Consider the following 22,010-nt stretch of genomic DNA (forward strand, 5'->3'; position numbering starts at 1 on the left):
GCGTGTGGAGTAAGGAAACTTGCTCCAGGTTTTGTCCTGCCGGGAATTGAACCCAGGTCTCTCACTTGTGAGGCGAGTGCTCTAACCACTGAGCTATAGAACTCCACAATCAAGTTGTGGCTCATACATGCTTTCATTACATCGAGGCTTGACTAGGCAAACTCATTGCATAGTCCCCAACTCCTCCCTCCATAGGCTGCAGATCATCCAGAACTCTGCAGCCCGTGTCCTCTCCCGCACCAGGCTCTGTGACCCTATCACTCTCATCCTTACCCGACTCCACTGGCTTCCCATCACAAAGAGGACACAGTTCAAGATCCTGGTTCTCACCTTCAAAGTCCTCCATGGTCTTGCTCCCCCCTACCTCTGCAACCCACTAACCCCCATCTTCTAACCCCCTACCATCCTGCTCGCTCCCTCCACTCAGTGGGCTCCGGCCTGCTTCACGTCCCCCATCTTGCTCACCCCACTATTGGCTGGCGGGCCTTCTGCCACTCTGCCCCCACCCTCTGGAACCCATCCCGCAGTGCCTCTGTCTGGCCACCTCCCTTGCCTTTTTCAAGACTCATTTCAAGACCTTCCTCTTCGACCGTGCTCAGGATCACCCTGCTTTGCCCCCTGCCTTCCTCCCTCCCTGATCCCCAGTTTGGGTCCAAAACTCTGTCCAGCGCCTTGGGACGTCCTCCCGATGTGAAAGGTGCTATACAAATGTAATTTAGTTGTTGTTCTTGTTGTGGTTAAATATTTTGGTCTGAACTTAACTATCCTTTGTTAAAAGGTCAGTCACAGGATCTAATCTAGTTGACCCCCATATGTGCGGATGATGTCACCAAGGGGGAGCATATAGATATTGAAGAGGAGGGGACCAAGGACAGAGCCCTGAGGAATGTCGCATGAGATGCTGTGGGGCTAGAGGAGAAACCGTTTGTGCAGATGTAGAGGAGGTGGGGTGAGAGGTACGATCTGAACCAGTCAAGGACGGAGCCATGAAGGTTGAGGTGAGAGGAGATGTGGTGGAGGTGGACAGAGTGGTCGACGGTGTCGAAGGCAGCAGAGAGGTCAAGGAGGACGAGGAGGCAGAGGGTACCCTGATCGCAGATGGACAGAATGTAATTTGTTACTTTGACCATGGTTGTTTCTATGCTGTGGGCGGCATGGAAACCGGATTGCAGGGGTTTGTGAAGGGAGTGGTGGGAGAGGAAGGAGCGAAGCTGGGAAGCAACAACTCGTTCCAGGACCTTGCAGAGAAAAGGGAGTTTGGAGACGGGGCAGTAGTTTGAGAGTAGAGATAAGTCCAGGGAGGGTTTTTTTAAGGATAGGAGTGATGACGGACATTTTTAATGGGGTGGGAACAATATACCATTGGACAGGGAGAGGTGTATGATGTCTGTGAGTAGAGGGGCAAGCAGGTGGAGCTGGGAGGTAAAGAGAGGGGTAGGGATGGGGTCGAGGGAGTAGGTGGTCAGTTCATGCAGGTTATAAGGGTGGTGAGAGAGGAGTGGGCGACAGGTTCAAAGGTGTGGAGGGAGGGATGGGTAGGGGCCGGGGTGGGAGGGGCCGGGTGTAGTAAACAGAGGGGCAGAGGCAGCTGAAATTCAAGGAAGTCCAGCACCATCTCACAGTTGGCACTGGAGGTGAGGATGGGCGAGGCGTGAGAGGGTGGGCAGAGGAGCCGGTTGGTGATGGAGAAGAGGAGCCTGGGTTTGTCCTTGGCCTCCAAGATTGTCTTGGAGTAGAACAACAATTTAGCGGAGGCAAGGGTGGAGCGTTAAGATTTGATAAGGTCCTTCCAGATCTGCCGATGACCGTTAAGTTTGATTTAAGCTAGATGTGTTCAGCGGCACACACCTGTGCTTTAAGGTGCGGAGGTAGCTGGTGTACCATGGTGACTTACATGAATAGTAGGGGAGCAAGGGAATCAAGAGTGGAGGAGAGGGAGCTGAGGAGAAGAGTGACCAAGGAGGATAGGTCATTGTAGGAGGAAGCCCAGAGGGGAAGGAGTTCAGATGACTCCAAAGTAGCCGAGAGGGAGGGGGGGGCAAGATTTTTCTCCAGGGGAGGTAGGAGATGGAAGTGGGTTTGGGTGGCGGTGGGGAGAGGGATTAAGGAGTTAAGGGAGATGAAGTGATGGTCCAAGATTGCTTTGTCAATGATGGTGAGGTCCGAGTTGGTGAGGCCCCGAGTGATCACCAGGTTGAGGGGATGACCGTGGATGAGGGTGGTGGAATGTATGTGGAGGGAGAGGTTGAGGGAGGAGATAAGGGAGGAGAAGTCAGCAGTGGTAGAGCAGAAGGGGGTGAAGTGAAAATTGAAGTCACCTAGGATGAGGAGGCATTCGGAGCAGAGGGAGAGGGAAGATAGGAGGGTGGAGATGTGGGGGATGAAGGTGAGAGAGAACTTGGGGGAGTAGCGATAGATAAGGAGAATTTTGAGGGAAAGGTTGGAGGGGTGGTAAAGGATAAGGTGCTCAAAGGAGGGGAAAGTTCCAGAGAAGTAAGGGGGCAGGCCGAGCAGGGACCGAGAGATGAGAGTCACACCGCCACCACGGCAGTTCGGTCAAGGGGTTTGATGATGGAAGGTGTAACCAGGTGGTATGGCCTCGCACAGGGGGAAGTGTCATCTGAAGTGATCTAGGTTTCAGTGAGGGCAAGAATGTTGATGTTTTCATAATAATAGTAATAATAAGATCTAAGGAAGTTGAGAATATTAGGTAGTGAAACTGAAAGAAAACACACCAAGTGCTATTTATGAGTAAAATTAGAATAACGACCTTGTAGAATACTGGAATAAATGGTCAAACTGCACTGGTCTCACTGAGAGGTGACATATCTGTGAGTTCTCCCTCCTTCCCTTTTTAAATATTGAAGTGACATTTGTTAGGTCGTACCTTTCTCACCGTCTTCATTAGGTCGTACCTTTCTCACCGTCTTCACTTTGTCTCGACGAATGGCTTCTCCTCCACCCCCCGTACTGTCTCATGTGGAGTCCCTCAGGGCTCTGTCCTCGGTCCCCTCCTCTTCACCCTCTATATGCTCCCCCTCGGTGACATCATCCGCAGACATGGAGTTAACTTCCACATGTATGCGGATGACACCCAACTCTACCTTTCCTCCTCTACTCTCAACTCCACGACCACCGATGTCCTGACAGCTGCCTGTCCGACATCGAGTCCTGGACGATAGACAACTTTCTTCAGCTCAACGTGCGAAAAACCGAGGCCCTCCTGATTGGTTCGCGTCAGCGCCTCCGCACCTCAGGCGCCGACACCATCAGCATCCAAGGCTGCACTCTCCACCTCTCAAAGCCAGTCAGGAACCTCGGCGTTTTGTTCGACCCTGAGCTGTCCTTTCTCCCTCACATCCGCACCACAACTGGCACCGCCTTCCATCACCTCCGGAACATCGCCAGACTACGGCACTACCTCACCCCTCACGCTGCTGAAACCCTGGTCCACGCCTTTATCACCTCAAGGCTGGACTATGGGAACTCTCTCCTCGCCGGCCTTCCCGGCACCTCCCTCCACAAGCTGCAGGTCATTCAGAACTCTGCAGCTCGTGTACTGTCCCGCACCAGGCTTCGGGACCACATCACTCCCACCCTCGCTCACCTCCACTGGCTCCCCATCCCCCAGAGGATTGATTTCAAGATCCTCATCCTCACCTACAAGGCCATTCACGGCCTTGCTCCCTCCTACCTCTCCAACCTACTATCCCCCTACCTACCTGCCCGTACCCTCCGTTCCTCCGGCTCCGGTCTGCTCCACGTCCCCCGCCCCAATCGCCCTACCATCGGTGGCCGGGCCTTCAGCCTCTCAGCCCCGAGGCTCTGGAACTCCATCCCCCAGTGCCTTCGCCTTGCCTCCTCCCTTTCCTCCTTCAAGGCGGGTCTCAAAACCTTTCTCTTTGACCGAGCCTTCAGCTCCCCTCTCGACTCTCTTCCCCCTTCTCGCTCCCTCCCATCCCTCCCCTCACCCTGACCATTCCCCCCTCCTCGCTCCCTCCCTCACCCTGACCATTTCCCCCTCCTCGCTCCCTCCCTTCCCTCCCCTCACCCTGACCATTTCCCCCCTGCTCAGGTCATGACCCAACTGTGCAGCGCCTTGGGACGTCCTCCTGACGTGAAAGGCGCTTTATAAATGGAATCTTGTTGTTGTTGTTATAATTTTCCAATCCAAGGGCACAATTCACAAATATAGAGAGCTTTGGAAAACAACAACAAATGTTTACACTTATAACTAATACATCTGCAATTTCCTCCCCCACGTATTTGAATACCCTGGGGGTGGAATCTATCAGATCCTGGAGATTTGCCAGCATTAGTCCCATTATTTTCTCCATTACTATTTCTTTATTTATATTAAATCCATTTAGTACTTTGCGTTGACTTATTTTTAGGTTCCCTTCCACCAGTGGTATTTTATCCTCTTCCTTTACTGTGAAAACGGAAGCAAATTATTCACTCAACAAGCCTGCCAATTCCTTATTGTCCATTATAGTCTCACCTACATCTGACTTTAATGGGTCCACATTCCCCTTTACCACTCTCTTTCTCTTAATATATTTATAAAAACTTTCACTGTTGCCCTTAATATCCCTTTCTCGTATTCCCTTTTTGCACCTCTTATTCATTTCTTTGTATCTCTTTGTTGTTTTTAATAAGTCTCCCAGTCTGCTGGATTTCCACTTGCATTCGTGTAAGACTTACTTTAGTTTGATGCTGCCTCTTACCTCATTTGTCAAACATGGTTCTTGAACTACACAAGTGGAGCTTTTGTATTTTAGGGGTGTGTACTGGTTTTGTATTGTACCAAATTCTTCTTTGAATATTTTGAATATTCTTTGAATATGTCCGTGAGTTTACCCATTAACAGTTCAGCCCTGTTTACTGTACTTAATTGATTTCTCATCCCTTCGAAGTTTGCCTTGCTTAAATTTAAAATCTTAGTTTGTGACTTTTCCTTCTCCCTCTCAAACCATATATCAAATTCAATCATATTATGATCACTATTTGCAAGATGTTACCTTACTGTCAGATTGTTAACTAATTCTGGTTCATTACTCATCACCAAATCTAGTATGGGATGTGTCAGTTCTGAAACATATTGTTCCAGAAAACTGTCCTGAATACATTCTAGATATTTGTTGCCTTGCCTACTTGAATTATTCTACTTCTCCCAGTCAATGTGAAAATTAAAATCTTCCATTACAACCACACTGCTTTTGCTACATGCTTCCCTAATCTCTATATTTTTACATTCCCCCCACTACACTACTACTGTCTAGAAGTCTGCAGACAACACCCACCAGAGTCTTGCCTTCTTTGATGTTCCTTAATTGTATCCATAGTGTCTCCACGGTCTGATCAATCTGACTGAAATCCTTTATTTCTACTGCTGTAATTGTGTCTTTTATCAAAATTGCCACTCCCCCTCCTTTCCCAGGTTGCCTGTCCTTTCTAAATATCTGGAATATTTAGGTCCCAGTTGGGACCTAAATAATGTCATAACCTTTAAGCTGAACTTGTGCTTCTAATTCACTTGTTTTATTTCTTATGCTACGTATATTCGTATACAGAACACTTAACTCTGGTAACTGTCCTCACCCTGCCCATATGCCCTGACCGTGTTTTTCTCACACTTTTTGTCGTGTCATACTTTTTGTGTTTACTTTCTATAAGCCCCTTTCTTCTTGGAGTATGTATAATTTCTTTTTCACTTTTAAGTACTCTGCCCTTTGCTCTTATCCCTTCTTATTCTTAGCTTTAGTTTACTGTTATTTCTACCCAAACCCTCCCTCCCTCCCATACTGGCTTAAAGCCCTTTCTCTCCATTCTTTCCGCTTGTCCCAGGCCATCCCAGGATGTAACCCATTCCAGCAGCACAGCTCCTTCCTGTCCCAGTACTGGTGCCAGTGTCCCATGGAATGGAACCCCTCTTTCCCACACCACTCTTTGAGCCACTCATTTACTTTTTGATCTGTTTATCCGTATGCCAAGTTACACGATGTTCAGGTAGTAATCCGGAGATTACCCCCCCCTCAAGGTCCTGTGTTTTTAATTTAGCTCCAAGCTTCTGATACTCCCTTAGCGGGACCCCCTTCCTGATCTTTCCAATCTCGCTGGCTCCATCATGGATCACGACAACTGATTCTTTCCCTTCCCTTTCCAAGTTCTTTTCCAGTTACTTCGAAATATCCCTGACCCTGGCACCGGGTAGGCAACACACCCTCCCGGACTCACGATCATGACTGCAGAGGATACCATCTATCCCATTAACAACAACAACTTGGATTTATATAGCGCCCTCCACGCCGGACGGAGTCTCAGAGCGCTTTACAGTAACGGATCCTGGGGCCGAGCCAGGGGGAGGGGGAAGAACGTGACCAAAGGCGCGGTCGAAAAGGCCTTCAGCAGAGACCTGAAAATAGGAAGGGAGAGAGCGAGGAGAAGGGAGTGAGGAGGGAGTTCCAGAGCCTCAGGGCACAGTAGCTCAATAGTTCAATTAATAGTAATAATAATCACTTAATAATAAGTTCAAGTAATAGTTCAATTAATTATTGAATCCCTTATAACTACAATGTTTCTTTTCCGCTCCTCCCCACTTGAACTGCTCCATGATGCCTTAGTTAGCATTCTGGCCATCCTGCCCGCAGCCTTCTTCCCTATCCTAACGGATCTTTGAAAGAGCCAGCATGGAGATGATGGGCCGAATGGCCTCTTTCTGTGCTTTATAATTTTATGATTCTATCTTCACATGGAGCAAGGACATTGTACTTGTTGGACAGTTCCTACGGTTCCTCCTTCTCTGCCTCCACCAGGTTGTTCCTCCCCGACTGACTGTCAGTCACACAGTCCTCTTCCTGTATCTCTCTCTCTCTATGCAGTGCGACTGTGTTCAAGAGTAAACTATCTAGATATTCCTCCCCCACTGTCAAGTGTCGGAGTGTCTCTAATGCTCAAAGACTCTGAGCCGGAGTGGCTCAATCATAGGCATGTTCCACCGTGTGATCATCAGGGACAGTCTCACTATCCACAATTTCACATATTCTGGAGTCTCGACACACTGTCTGTGCTGCCATTTTCTACTCTTTATTTAATGTTTTTTTATATAAGCACCTCCTTCCCCTTCTGCACCAAATTCCCACTCTCACCAAATTCCTTCACTAAAGTCTCACTCTGTTGGTCTTGCTGTTCTGCTCGTTAAGGTAATCTATAGTTGCAGTGGACCTAAAGAGTCTGAAGCTGAGTCTTATTTTGCTATCTTTCCAACCTGTTTAACAATAATATCCTTTGTATTAGAAGTGAATATATGCACCTCCTTCCCCTTCTGCACCAAATTCCCACTCTCACCAAATTCCTTTATTAAAGAATAAGTGCATGACTGTATATTTTGAGGGCGCAACACAGTAGCGTTTCCACACAGAAAGCAAATTCTTAAAAATACAGCAAATGATTTAATCAATATATTTCTGCTTTGTGGAAGTGCAAACTGAAAATAGAAACATAACACAAAGTAAGACCACAAGGAGCCCATCCCATCCAATGATCTATTTTAAACAAAAGAGCCAGCAGGAGAATCCATTGTTATTTTGTTGTGAAGGAAGCAAAAAAATGAAATACCTTACCCCCAAAACTGCATGAAGTACATTAAACATGTGATAGAATCATAGTTATAAAGCTGACAATCATTTTGTTTTCTGCAGTTTCATTTATGCTCACTTGGGAACGGCACTGAAGACCAGGAGGGAGTCTCGAGAATATCAACAAGAAAGAGGAAAGCAACAATTAGCATCCTGCTGCAATCGCAAACTTCAAGCCTCCCAGACTGACCTTTTCGTTGATGAAACTTCAAAACATCTCTGAATAATGAAAATTCCAGCCACATCCCGGCAGACAAGGTTAAGGCAATAATATTAGGAGATGGTTTGCAGAGACAATCAAGGAATTGTCTTGTATATCATTTCAGTTGATGTAACATTGGTGATTGGCAAGGTCATGTTCCCATTGAGATACCCAAGCAAACAGAATCAAATATATTCTGACTCTGAAAAGTGATCACTGTTTCCAGATTTTGAAAGTGATGAATCATAGATAGGATGGCAGGTCTCCTTCGACCAGTTAGCTGTCTGCGAATAGACAGATATGAATATCCTCGATTACGTGAATCACTGACAAACATCAGCTAACTGTCTAAATAAACACAAATATGGATATCACCTGTAGTACAAATCGCTTAGGTGACAATCAACAGCAAACCAATTGTTAAAATGACTGGCAATATTTGGAAACAATTTCACGGTGAATACAGTTAATACAGTAGTCTTAAAATCTATGGAGGTCAGTAAAAAAANTTCAAGCAGCAAATCTAAACAGCTTCATTGTAGATAGTATTTGAAAGAAAACGTACATCAGAGATTTGAACTAATCCACCTCCACAGTGACACAAGATTAGCTTTATTTGATTGTTATTTGATATTCAGGTGATTTATTTTCACCTGAATATCAAAGCAAGACTGTCCCATAAGACTACCTTTCTTACACTTGGATCTTAACACAAGTAACAATGGCCTGGTGCATGCTGCTTCCACAAAGAACAACTGCACCGATTGACAGCCCTCAGAAAAGCACAAAGTCGAACATGAACTCTTGATATATACGTTCTAAATAAACTATACGCTCGATTTGGACACAAATACATTATCAGCTTTTTGAATTTGACTTCTCAGCTACTTCTCAGTTTACAATAAATTGGAGTAGCTGAAAAAGACAACAACCAAGAAAGAAACTCCACATGAGCTGTTGTGAATGTTCAAGTGTGAAGGCCAAAAGGAAAGACTTTAACAAAATAATTCACTATAATAGGTACAATTGTATGATTCATCGTACACTTTCTATCAAATCGACAATATTTTCTCAATTCATTCTTTAAAACACTACTCCAGGGGTGTTGAGAAAATACAAATTGAATAAAGCTGGAAACCTAAAATGTATAGTAGACGCTAGAGCTTAATTATTGTAAATTATATTTGAGCAAAAAGCTCAGAGCTGTCACAGATAACAATTACATCAATTTAATGCACTTGTAAAAACAGAAAGTTAGACGTTTGAAAAAACAGTCTTTGAAAGTTGAATGACATTAAAATCATCATCTAGAATCCTGATGACTAGAACACGAAGATTGGTTAGTCAACTACATCCAAATACAGAAACAATATTCTGCTATATTTCATGAGATTTTAACTTAAATAATACAGGATAACTATTTCTGGCACTGTAACAGCAGGATTTAAAAATGAGTTTTTGTTGGTCAGCCAGGTGTCTAACATCTGCAGAAACCATCAACCATACTTATCCAATAGTATCCAAACCAAAATAAGAGTTCCATGCATACATGGAAATTCCAGAGATGGTTATTGAAATGGAATTCGCACTCTCTCCCTAAAGGGACACATCCTACTTACCTAATTCCGTAAAATAATAGGCACATGTTGGTAAGAGCTAAGGATTGTGGACCCCAGAGAGTGTGATGGGATACCTCTGGAATCTAAAACCAAATAGTTTGCCATTGAGAGCATTGTTTGGCAAGCTTTACCGCTGCTTGTCCAACTAGGACCACCCTAACCATTAGGGCTTTGGTTTGCAAGGTTAACAAGAGCTGAGTGGGAAGCCCTTAGTAACTATTCTGCCTTTTCAATTCCTGCCAATGAGCCAACATGGCTGTGCTGTCATTAGTAGTGCCTTGGAGTATTATGGAGTCTCCTGGCTCACGAACTGGCCTACCAAAACCGACACAGAGGATAGACTTGATTCTGTCATTCTATTGCCAAACATTTCACCTTGGAGTGAGTTCAGCTCCATGGACGATAGTGACTCGTTGGTCATTTGATATCCGACAAGCACGGGTTTAAGCCCTCACTAGGTGGATGGCAGGTACCCAAAAATTGGCTCAGTATCTTTGAAACCACATATAAAATTTAAGATCTAATTACTTTCTCCTAGACATCCATCTTAGAAACCATAATGCCATATAAAATTAAGGCACAGAAGAAGGCCATTCAGCCCATTGTATCTCTGCCGGCTCCCTCAACTCCGCCAATGCCACCAAACACCAACAACAAATTGCATTTATATAGCGCCTTTCACATTGGGAGAACGTTCTAAAGCGCAGCACAACAGGGGGTTTCCTATGAAGATGTGGTCAAAGCAGACGTCCTTGAGATGGGATGTGAAAGGTGGTGAGAGAAGGGGCGAAGCAAAGGGTCTCTGGGAGGAGTTCAAGAGAGTGGGGACAGAAAAGCTGATGGCTCGATCTGCCAATGGTGGGCAGGGAGGACATGAAGGGGACAAGAGCAAACCTGTTCCATTGTTTCTATGTCCTTTCAAACATATTAGATATGTTGAGGGAACACAATGACAAATTCCTTAGTTTGATTTCACATGATAAGTGAAATGGAAACAATATTTTTTTAGTGGCATAACAACAGAGCCAGTGCTGGTATTATTTTCACTCAGTGTATCTTTGTTGATTGCTATAAGCAATCTTTACATCACTTGCTTATAGAAGGACATCAGTTAAATTAATAATCCTGTACACAAACTGAGTGAGAGCTGGAATATCTGCATCGAATAAAGTGCGACTAATCGCCAAACTGAAATGTTTAAAATTCAGCAGTAAATTAAAGCCAGTCCAATAAACTTGGCAGGAGGGAGGGGGAGAAGGCAGACTCATTATAAACTGGCCTCAGCAACTTTATTTATTAATGTGGCGATAATTATCACTGGTAATAACATCATCCATTGCAATTTTTATCACTTTAATTGTAATTTTAATTGTTTTCCTTCTTTACCAACAAAAATGGTGGGCAGCAGATGCTAAGTCCACCAATGGAACTTCTTATCTGCTCATCATTTGCCCACAGAATATAGAGTCAATCCACTTTACAGTATATTCTATGAAACACTTTGAGACATCACAAACGACATGATAAAGTTCTGTACCAAATGCAAGGATTATTATTATTATATTGCTTGCTCTGCGGCTCCCACATACATTAGCATGACATTTCCAGTGTATGTATATAATATTCTAAGCAGGTGCCAAACACTGAGCAACCTTCAGTGTCATCATTTTTTTAATAAAATAAATCCAGGAAAGTTCCCAACTAATAGTGAGTGAAAACAAATTATCACTGCAAGTGAGCATTAAGATCAACCCCATGAACAGAGGTAATTATCACTGTACCTGGCCAGAAATATCTTTGATTATCTCCATTTTATTGTAATTATTATAACTGTGGCACTGGTTTCCTGTCATTTCTCAATGTATCATTAACTCAAAACGCCGTCAAGAGCTTTTCTTGGTCCTTAGTTCAACTACATTTATTTTGTTTATTTTTCTTGCTTATTTTGATAATTCAATCAAAATCCCTCAAAATCTTTGAAAAATTGTATTTTAATGTCAAGCCGTGCGTGAAATTGTTAAAATCTTCCTTGAAAAACTGCTTAGTGTAACAAACTGTTACAGAGATACGCAGCAATTAAGTAAAGAACACAGCCTAATTACTGCAATAGCAACACACTTAGAGCCTGATCTATGGAGTTGAAGCAGGCAGTGCTGGTCTAATTTTGGACTGAAGCCAACAATGACTCACTGATGAACTGTTTTGTATTTGAAACTCTATACATTTAGCTATTAATCCAGGTTCAGGGATTCACAAGATGTCAGCCACATATCTGGAGAGTCTGAGGTAGCTCACAAGATAAAAGTAGGATCTTGATTATACGCTCTAATGGAGGGAACCCTGCAAAGGATAATTGAAATTGATGGGTAATAGAGTAGCCTGAAATTTTAACACATGGTACAGGAATTCCTGAGGCATAGAAGTAAGTTGATGGTCCTGATCAGCATGTCAGTCAGGTTTACCATTGTCAAGATTTACAAGACACTTTACGGTCAAAGTTAAAATATAAAAATTGATTGGAGCATGTATTTTGAAAAGCTCGTCTTGGAGAAGGTATACCACAGATAAAATGTGATTTTGTTTTTGTGAAAAAACACTGAGTTTGAATATTAACAGCAGATCATTTGGATGAAAAGTTCTGTCTATCTGTTCAGGTGGATGTTAAAGATCCCATGACACCGTACAAAAAGAAAAGGGAGTTTCTGTCCTCGTGTCCTGTCCAACAATCCTCCAGATAAAATTGGTCATTCGCTATTTGGCTGTTTGTGGGACACTCCTGGGTGCAAATTGGCTGACAAGTTAGCCTACAAAAATTCTTGTGAAGGACTGAGATATTTTGATGATTTCCTACATGAAATACAAGGAATTTTTAAAAATTATATGTAAATAAACACAATTATGCTGCTGGCTGTTATTACTATGTATCCTTGTTGTTCATTCCACATTTTTCTTTTTACAAAACACTTCTTTCACCCACAGCAAAGAGCTCAGCTTTTCCTGTCTATCTTCTACAGCCAGAAATTATGGTAAGGATAACCGAGAATCATTCTTCCAAGGAAAATAGTCACATTTTTCAAGTCTCTACTAAACTTGGTTAGTGGAGAGGGGGGAAATTGTGGAAATTTAGGTCAATGTATTCTATGTCCCTATTTATCCTAGTATCCAGTATGCTTGTTTTTAACAGCTTGATCTACCTGTCCTGCCATCTTCAAAGATTTAATTGTATGAACCCCCAGGTCTCTCTGTTCTTTCACCCCCTTTAAGATTCTACCATCAGCTTATATTACCTCTCCTTATTCTTCCTCCCAAAATGCATCATTTCGCATTTCTCCACATTAAACTTCATCTGCCACATGTCTGCCCATTTTACCAGTCTGTCTAAGTCATCTTGCCGTCTGCTACTATCCTCCTCACTGTTTACTACTTTTCCTAGGGTTGTCGGGATACAGAACGGTTTACCAGTACAAGCTGATAGAGCAGAGTCAATTGAAGCATTTAAAAAAGAACTAGACAAGCACAAGCAGAGAAAATATTTTATAGAATAGCATTGAAAAAGAGCAGTGAATAGGGATTAGAAAGGATGACTTATTGGAGGAGCAAACACCGACACAAAATTATGGACAAAATAATTGGCAAAATGGACTCTGACTGTCGTACATTTCCATGGTTCAATAACTAAAACTGAAATTATCTTGATGAATCTCCACTGTACCAAAAGCAAATGTGAATGGACATTGATGCATTGGAATAAAGACCAGAATGATTTTGTGACATAAGACTGTAAATTATGAAAGGAGCCACAAGACTGATTATTTTTTAATTGAACGTAAGACAAGGAACCTTTAATCCAAGCCTTTAAAATCAAGGGCATAGCTATGGGGATACATTGCCTATTCAACTTGATTGTGAAACAACTACACCAACTTGCACTTACATAGCGCCCTCCATGCCGGGTGTCTCAGAGCGCTTAACAATGGTGGAGCCCAAGGCCAAGCCTGGGGGAGGGGGAAGGTGATCGTAGGCGCAGTCGAAAAGGAAGGTCTTCAGGCCCAACCTGAAGATGAGGAAGGAGGGGGAAATGCGAAGGGTTGAGAGAGGGAGTTCCAAAGTTTCGGGGCGTAGTGGCTGAAGACACGGCTGCCGATGGTGCAGAGGAGGATTCGGGGGACGCGGAGGAGGCCGAACTAAATGAAGCAGCTAGAAACCTCGTCAGTCTATTATTATTATTAAGTGAGATAACAACAACTTGCATTTATATAACACCTACCACCTAGGGTAGAGTCTTGGAGCGTTTAAGAGTGGTGGAGCCTGATGCCGAGCCGGGGAAAGAGGACAAGTGTCCATTAGCAAGATTGGAGTAAAGTTTTCAGGCGTGAGCTGAAAATGGGGAAGGAAGAGGCAAAGTAGAAGGATTGAGGGAGAGTGTTCTAAAGTTTCGGGGCATAGAACCTGAAAGCACAGCCACTGATGGTAGAGAGGAGGGGATGAGAGATAAGATGGAGGCCAGAGCCAGCCGAACGGAGGGTAGTGGAGTGAAGAGTAAACGTCAGAAGCGTAATTCCTTCATTGAATTGTAATAAGAATAATTCTTGCATTTGATATAGCACCTTATCACATCGTTGAGACGACTCAAAGTGCTTCACAGAATATATTATACAATGGATTGATTGTATTTTTTGTGTAAAACGCGGCAGGCAATTGCGGGCAGCAGTGGCCCACAAACAGCTGTGCATTGAGTGACTTTTTTTAAGGAATTATTACCCCCAGAAAGCGATCTGCCAAGCAGCTAACAATCAGGTTCCCACTTACTGCTAAGTAAATAGAGGTGTGTGGAGTCAGGAAACGTCCTAAAGTTTCACCCCTCCTAGGAATCGAACCCAGGTCTACTCCCTTGCAAGGCGAGCCCATTAACCACTACGCTACAGAATCCAGGTTATTTGAATGTGTTTCAGATTTCTCCCAGGTGGGCTTGACTTGTGGATATGTGAAAGAGATTAGCAACAATCAATTAATTTCATGTCAACAAACTTTTTAAAAAACGCTGGTTAAACATATGTATTTAGGAACTGGATTGGTGGTTATAAGGACGTATATGGAATTTCACACACTAAGTGGAACAAGATAGTTAATGTATTTTAGGACTATTGTGGGTTAAAAGGTTGGAGATCTGCTTTATCCTTGGTCAGGGAGAAATGTTACAATTTCATCTTCCTGCATAAAAATTATTTCTCTTGGGGCATTAATGATCTGGTAATATTGCAAGTGTTATCGCTTCCAGCAAAATAGTACTTTGCAGTGGGAGGCTGATTCATCAGCTGGAGATTGTTAAAATAGTAACATCTGATAACCAAGTGCTGAACCTGCAAACCAAAGCATGCAACCATGTCTTTACCTGGGTTCAATTCCAGGCAGGGCGAAACCTTGGGCAAGTTTCCTTACTCCACACGTCTAATAAAAATCCCTCCAAAACAAAACAATAATAAATTGGTCATTTTCAATCCACGACTGTTTGTGGGACATTGCTGTGCACAATTGGCTGCCGCGTTTCGCCCACAAATATACAGTCAATTCACTTTACAGTCTATTCTGTGAAGCGCTTTGAGACGTCGAGAAGATGTGAAAAGTGCTATAACAAATGCAAGGATTATTATTATTATTATGAACATTACAAAATAGTATCTTGAAAGTTCCTGGATTTGACATACATATATACAATATACAGCTTTGCATATACAAACATATGGCTTCCTCTTTGTGTCTTTTTGTCTTAAGAAGGGTACAATATGTATCCTCCCTAGAAGAAATAATAAGTTATTATTCCATTGGACCCTCCAATAATAAAGGTAACAAAATCAGGGGCGTGAAACAGAGTCTCTAAAATGTTAGCACCAAATGAATCAAAAATAGAGAGCATAAAATCAAAAGCTTTATATGTAAAGACGTAAAAATTATGATTTATCCCGGATAAAATTCTCCACCTCTCCAAGGAGATCTACCAATGAAGAAAAGCCCTTGGCAATATAGCAGCTTTAGGGTAGAATCAGTATTCTGTCTATTGCAATTGCAGTCACCATCATCACATCACATACCATTTCCTTTAGGAGTAAGTGGCTTATTTAGAAATATTTTCTATTTACATGTAAGGTAGAAAATATTACTGAAAATGACAGATATATGTCCAAAGTGCTTATGGTAGTTATTTCCGACCATAGATAACAAATCCACATCATTTTTAATGTCACTTTAGACTAACTACATTAATTTGCAGAATTGCATAACTGTGCAAGGCGTGAATTAAACAAGTTTAAATTTGATAAATACCTTACTAAATGCAATCAAAATGTCTAAACCCCACGTCTTAAGAACACTATGTTTTCATTCCTTTGAAAAATTATTAGAGAAAGTCGTTTTTTTTCTTTTCTGAACTATTTTTTTTATTTATGTAGTATTTGCCTTTTAAATTAATAGATATTGTATACAATCCCATTCCATTCGCTCCTTGACCCTTACATCTCGCAAAACTGGTTCTTACTAATGACATTTTATTGAAAGGAAGGTGCCTAAAGAATAGTAGAATTCTTCTGGTTAATAAAGGTGATAATGGGAATCTTATTTCAGTTACCAGCACTGTGAGTGAAGGTGTCTTTTGTGACCCACAATGCTACTTTAAACTCTGTACTGAGCACAGATACAACATTGTTCACATAACAACACATTCTCACGTTATCAGGCTTCAGTGGTAATTGGCCTCTTTTCTCCACCTTCACCATTTAACACATACATGGTACCAATTGTAGTGCATGCCTCCCCCTACTGCTATGTGCAGAGCAGTGCAACTGTCAATATAAAACTGTGCTGCAGCAGGTTTTGTATTGTTGGCAAGTGTAGCATTTTAGTGAAACATTACTGTAATAACTCATGAGCATTAACTGAATGGATTATATAAACCACAACTACATTGTTGTACCTCTTTAGATACTAGTCTACAGGCTAATCCCTTATCCTGTTATCTCCAGAGAATTTCATGTGACAGCAAGAATATTTGTATTCTTCCAGTTATTTATGAAATCCAGGTCGGCTGCACAATTTGATCATCAGTTTAGCCATTCCTTTCATTTTGTTCTGGAAAAGGTTTAAAGCCCCCAAAGAATGCCTTGAGCATCAAGTGGTTGATGTAGTGCTTCCTTTTTACCTGTGACTATTAGTCTCAGTCTGCCCTGTTTCCCAATGGAGCTTCCCAGAATGGTTGGTAGCATCTGTCAGTGCTGTGACTGGAACAGTAATTGTGAGATGGAAAACCTCTGTTACTCCAGTTGGCTTGACCAATTGGGCATTGCAGTGTGGCAGGGGACAAAAAGTCAGTGAGGGGCATTATTATTATAGACTAACTGGTCACATTTTGTCATACAACATTAATAAATTCAGAAGAGATCTCAAACACTGAGTCAGCAGTGATTATGTGAGAAGCACTGCAGTTCAGGGACCACAAATGTTTGTTTTTCCAAGTAAGCACCAGCATTCAATTAGAAGGAATATTAACTAAGAAACAGAACAAAAATTAGGCAGTCAAATTTAACTCATAATTTTCATAAAATTATTTTTTCCTTCATTACCCACTATTCCTCATACAATTCTGAGCTCTCTTCCCTCCAGAGTAGAATTTGAAAATTAAAATGCAAAATGATATTCTTAGCTCCGTGTCCCTGACTCCGACACCGTGGAGTCCTGTAGCTCAGTAGTTAGAGCACTCGCTTTGCAAGCGAGAGACCTGAGTTCAATTCCAGGCAGGGCGAAACCTTGGGCAAGTTTCCTTACTCCACACACCTAATAATAATCCCTCCAAAACAAAGCAATAATAAATTGGTCATTTTCAATCTACGACTGTTTGTGGGACACTGCTGCACGCAATTGGCTGCCGCGTTCGCCCACAAATATAGTCAATTCACTTTACAGTATATTCTGTGAAGCGCTTTGAGACGTCTAGAAGACGTGAAAAGCGCTATATCAAATGCAAGGATTTTATTAATATTATTATTTTGTTAGCCATATTAATAATGGCAGATCAAGTGGAATAGCAGCATGTGTGGTCAGTTGCAGAGAGCCAAATGCATGCTACACATCAATCCACAAATTCTACTCTGGAGGGAAGAGAGCTCAGAATTGTATGAGGAATAGTGGGTAATGAAGGAAAAAATAATTTTATGAAAATGTAGATTATGCTCTTCTACCAATGTTATAATGTTAGTACTTTAATGGAGTAGCCACAAAAAGCATCTTTGTGCACTTCATTAGCTGCAATGATCGTTTCACTTGTGATGTTTTAAGACAAAACTAATAATCAGTTAATTACTTGCATATCAGCTGGAAAGAGGCTGCTGTTTCTGCTTCCATTCCTGTGTGTTTTTTGAGTCTTCCTGTGAAAATGGTGTTACTATGGATATCATCTGCAGCACATCAGTGACTTGATGGAAGCTATTTAGGAATATGTGATGATGTAAAAGGTTATACAGATGATTCTGACTAACAGGATTTGGCCTTTGATGCAGGAGCTTGCAGATTCACCAGCTGCTAGAATGATGCAATTGACCAGTGTGGATTTTAAAAACTGAAATGAAGCAGAAGAATTGCATTTGTCTCTGCCTGCAATTACAAAGTGTGTGTGTGTACGTGTGGGAAAGAGAGAGGGATAAAATGTTACATTTCTAAAATAATAAATGATCTGTTTGACTTAAATAAATAGCGGTGAGTAAAAACAAGCAATGTGAAACATCATTAGATTCCCATAGAATGATGTAGGAGAATAAAATATTCTGCCTCATTTACTTTTTAAAAATATAATACTGTATTCCTTCTCTAGCAAAACAATTTTGTTATAAACTTTTACATAAACTGCACAGTGATGGGTTGTGACAGATTTGTATTCAATTGTCATTTTGCCCATGGTGCTGCCTGTAGCAATATGACTTTGCTGCAAATCCATCAAGCACATATTCTCTGGTCAGTCAGTTTAAATTAGTTGTACTATATCTTATTGTAAGTGAAGTTTTTTTAACCAATTTTTCCCCCTCCTCTCCAGAGGGTATTGACTCTTGCTGGGAAATGGTTCTACCAGTGCCATCAGCCCACAAGTCTTTCATTCAAGTGACTATTCTTTACGTGCAATCTTCAATAATGAGTGTTGGCAGGCTATTCAACCATGGAGGGCGTCACAGCAACAATGTTGTTCTCACCCAACTTCTACACACTCTTTCTAACAAGGGTTAGTGGTTGGTGATGGTATAAACCTTGGCTGATTTATTCTCTCACTCCCAAACCCAGAGGCACTGAGGCTTATTGTGGCACCACAACTGCTGTTCTGGGTGAGATCAGCTAACTCAGTAAACCGAGAATTTAACCCAAGGCCTTCCAGCCTGTGCAGCTCAGCTCTTTTTACCCATAAATAACTATAACATTAACTCTTTCAGGACCCCACAATCAATTCTGCACCAACAACCTCATTTTCCCACTGCCCCCATCAACAACAATCAAGTTTTACATTTAAAAATCAACTTAAAACTAACCAATCCTATGTATTTTGTTCTATTGTAGTATGAAATCCATTTCAGACACAAAAAACACACTCGCCCACAAAATACACAGACACTCCACTTTACGTATAGCCTGTGAAGTGCTTTGCGATGCCCTCCTGATATGAAAGGCACCATACCAAATGTAAGGATTATTATCTGATCTGAAACCTTAGGTAAATTACCTTACTCTATTTACTTAGCAGTACTTAGGAACCAGTTGTTTGGTCATTTGGCAGATCACTTTCCAGGGGTAATAATCCCTCTCCCCCCGCAAAAAAATGTGATCACTCATTCCACAACGTTTGTGGGACCCTGCTGTGTGCAATTGGCTGCCATGTTTGCCTACAAATACACAGTCAATCCACCATAGAATATATTCTGTGAAGCTCTTTGAAACATCGCAACAATGTGATAAGGCACTATTTCAAATGCAAGGATTATTATAAAGAATGTACTTCTGATGGTTGTCAAAAAATAAAAGCATGAAGGCATTTGTGGTGGTGGGGTGGGGGTTGCAGCAAACACAAAGAGGCAGATATCCACCTGAAATGTTTGACAATATTGTTCTACCAAAGGAGAATAAAATAGCCCTGGATGAATCGTCTAGCAATTTTCGCTCATTCCTTATGGAAAACCATCTGGTTTTAACCCATTCCACAGCTGAACTTGAAAACTCATTGGAGAATCACAAACAAACATCTATATCTAATCACTATGTGATAAGGCCTCTCATTCCTCACATCCAAAACTCCTATTTAAACCAATCAATTTGAATTTAAATTCACAAAATAGTAATATTATGGAATTCCATAATCTATTCAAACTTATTTCTACAACATTCCATGTTGTATAGTCTAAGGTGACACTCGAGTGCAGAATGGAGTGATTGCAGCAGGTTTGGAGGTGCCATCTTTTAAATGAAACACAAAACACCATGATACTGAGAAGGGAGTTTCTTCTCAGGTCCTGAATACAAATACAAATGATTTTTTCAAGTGTTTTTGTAAGTTTCAGGAACCAAACATTCACAAAATGACAAGAAGCTTACACATGCAAGTGTTAATTCTTTCCATGAAGTCTGGTCTCACAAGATGAAATGGCCTCATAATACATTTGGTGAGCTGTTGAACTGCATACATGACTATCTCAAAGGGTTAAAATGCTTACCGAGTCACTGTAAATAAGCACTATGTTTCCATCACAACACCACTGAAATATCACTTATGGAAGCATTGTTCCACTATTATTTTTTGTCCTACTTAATAACCCAGGAATGATAAAAGTGATATTCGATTTGTTGATCACATCCCTTTTTTTCAAATAGTCTAAATGATAAAGAGCAAACTAATCATAGTGGCGAACAGACATAGAATAGGACAGTGAGTGGACAAACAGTATGTTATCTTTTACACCAAAGCGACAAGTTCAAGCACTGTCAAGACAGACAGTTCAGGATGTTGCCTACCTACCACCACATTCGTGCCAGAAACAAACACTTTGTTAAACTCAGGATTATAAACAAGAATATACACAATTTTCAGCCTGTTCAGTTTTCTCCCAAGCAATCGACATCTGCAGCTCTGAATACACAAGTTCAAATTCAGAATTATCTATCAGTTGCCGAACCAGGGTAGTTGGAATATGCACACGACCATTGGCTTGCCTGTTAGCATCCCAGTACATTTTCTCCAAGCCTTTTGCTTGTCCTCGTAACCATCAGTGTCAAATTTTGGAGACAACCATGTTAATTACAGTTGCCTTTGGGTGAGTTCTGTTGTTATGTCATCGAATATACCAAGAAATCCATCAAAGGACGAATATTGTGTGCCAGCATTCGTGCAGATGCAGTATTTTGTGCAAAAAAAACATACATGAATACACATTAATTATTATTGGGAGAAACACCAGTGTTTTCTCATCCTTTTCAAGCACAGTGCATACGGAAACACAACAGTCTTTGCTTAATGCATATTAACAGAGAAAGAACACATAAGCCACACAATAAATGGCATTTCCACCCACAACTTAAGCACTACTGCAACCTACAGGAGCAGTTAATATTCTGAATTCACTAAAGCAGCCCATAAAACAGGCAACATCTTCTCACAGCAAAGAGATGAAATGATACTAAACTGATCAACTTTGCTGGCATTGTATTCGGTAATTAAGCATCGCAGACAAGATTGTCTGAACCCTCTTCAAATTCCGTTTGTATTACAGGTGAAGTCAAAAGTTGTCAATTTCATATTAGCATAACTTAAATAAAGAGCCTAGAAAAATGTGAACTCATCTTGTACTTGATTTGACAGCTACAAAAAGCATTTAGAATATTAAAGTAATTGGTAGTTAATTCATAATTTGAATCACAAGTGTTATCATTTGCCTTTGAACTGTAAAATTTAAACATGTACCTTTACTAGCTTTGTCAACATTTTGCAGATCCTCTGTAAACTTAAAGACATCCAGATGTTTCTCCTCACAGATTTCTGCTAGGAAATGTAGAAGTGTTGTTTTTTGATCTGCTGATTTGGTATCTTTCAGCTAAAGGAAAATAAAAAGCAAAATATCAGTTAGGTCAAATAAGTCAAAAATATTAGTCAAATATTTCAGATACATTTTTAGGGCATAGTTTTGATTTTAAAGTTGCAAAGTTTTTAGTTTTTTTTCATTAGGGTTACATTTTTCATAAAGAGGCCAGAATTGTGTTAAATATTACTCATGTGTAATCTTCTTTTCTTCTTTTATTTTACTTAACATGAAAGTGAGGAAATAACAAATGGGAAATGCGTTTATGAAAATTCACTGATTTTAGGTATACTTTGAACTCACAGAGAGAGGCAGCATTCTTAAAAGAGCAGTATTTTGTTTTTTTTTAAAAAAAACTTCTAAAAAGGAGGGAAAGCTCCAAATGCAGCCATGTATGCTACAAACATATCACCTCAATAATTGGGACTAAACAACAACAAGAATCCATTTGTATAGC

General features: G+C 41.3%; 1 protein-coding gene across 1 annotated transcript in view; it reads right to left on the minus strand.

The window, feature by feature from the left end:
- LOC103178647 (protein diaphanous homolog 3-like) overlaps positions 1-22,010 on the minus strand; it is a 108,901-nt gene that overhangs the window by 55,036 nt on the left and 31,855 nt on the right. Inside the window, exon 6 of the mRNA XM_007893498.1 lies at positions 21,439-21,568. Coding sequence (XP_007891689.1) covers positions 21,439-21,568 — 130 coding nt within the window. The remainder of the gene's footprint in view (positions 1-21,438; positions 21,569-22,010) is intronic.

The sequence above is a fragment of the Callorhinchus milii genome, unplaced genomic scaffold (assembly GCF_018977255.1).
Source record: "Callorhinchus milii isolate IMCB2004 unplaced genomic scaffold, IMCB_Cmil_1.0 Scaffold4, whole genome shotgun sequence".
In the NCBI taxonomy this organism is placed as follows: Eukaryota; Metazoa; Chordata; class Chondrichthyes; order Chimaeriformes; family Callorhinchidae; genus Callorhinchus; species Callorhinchus milii.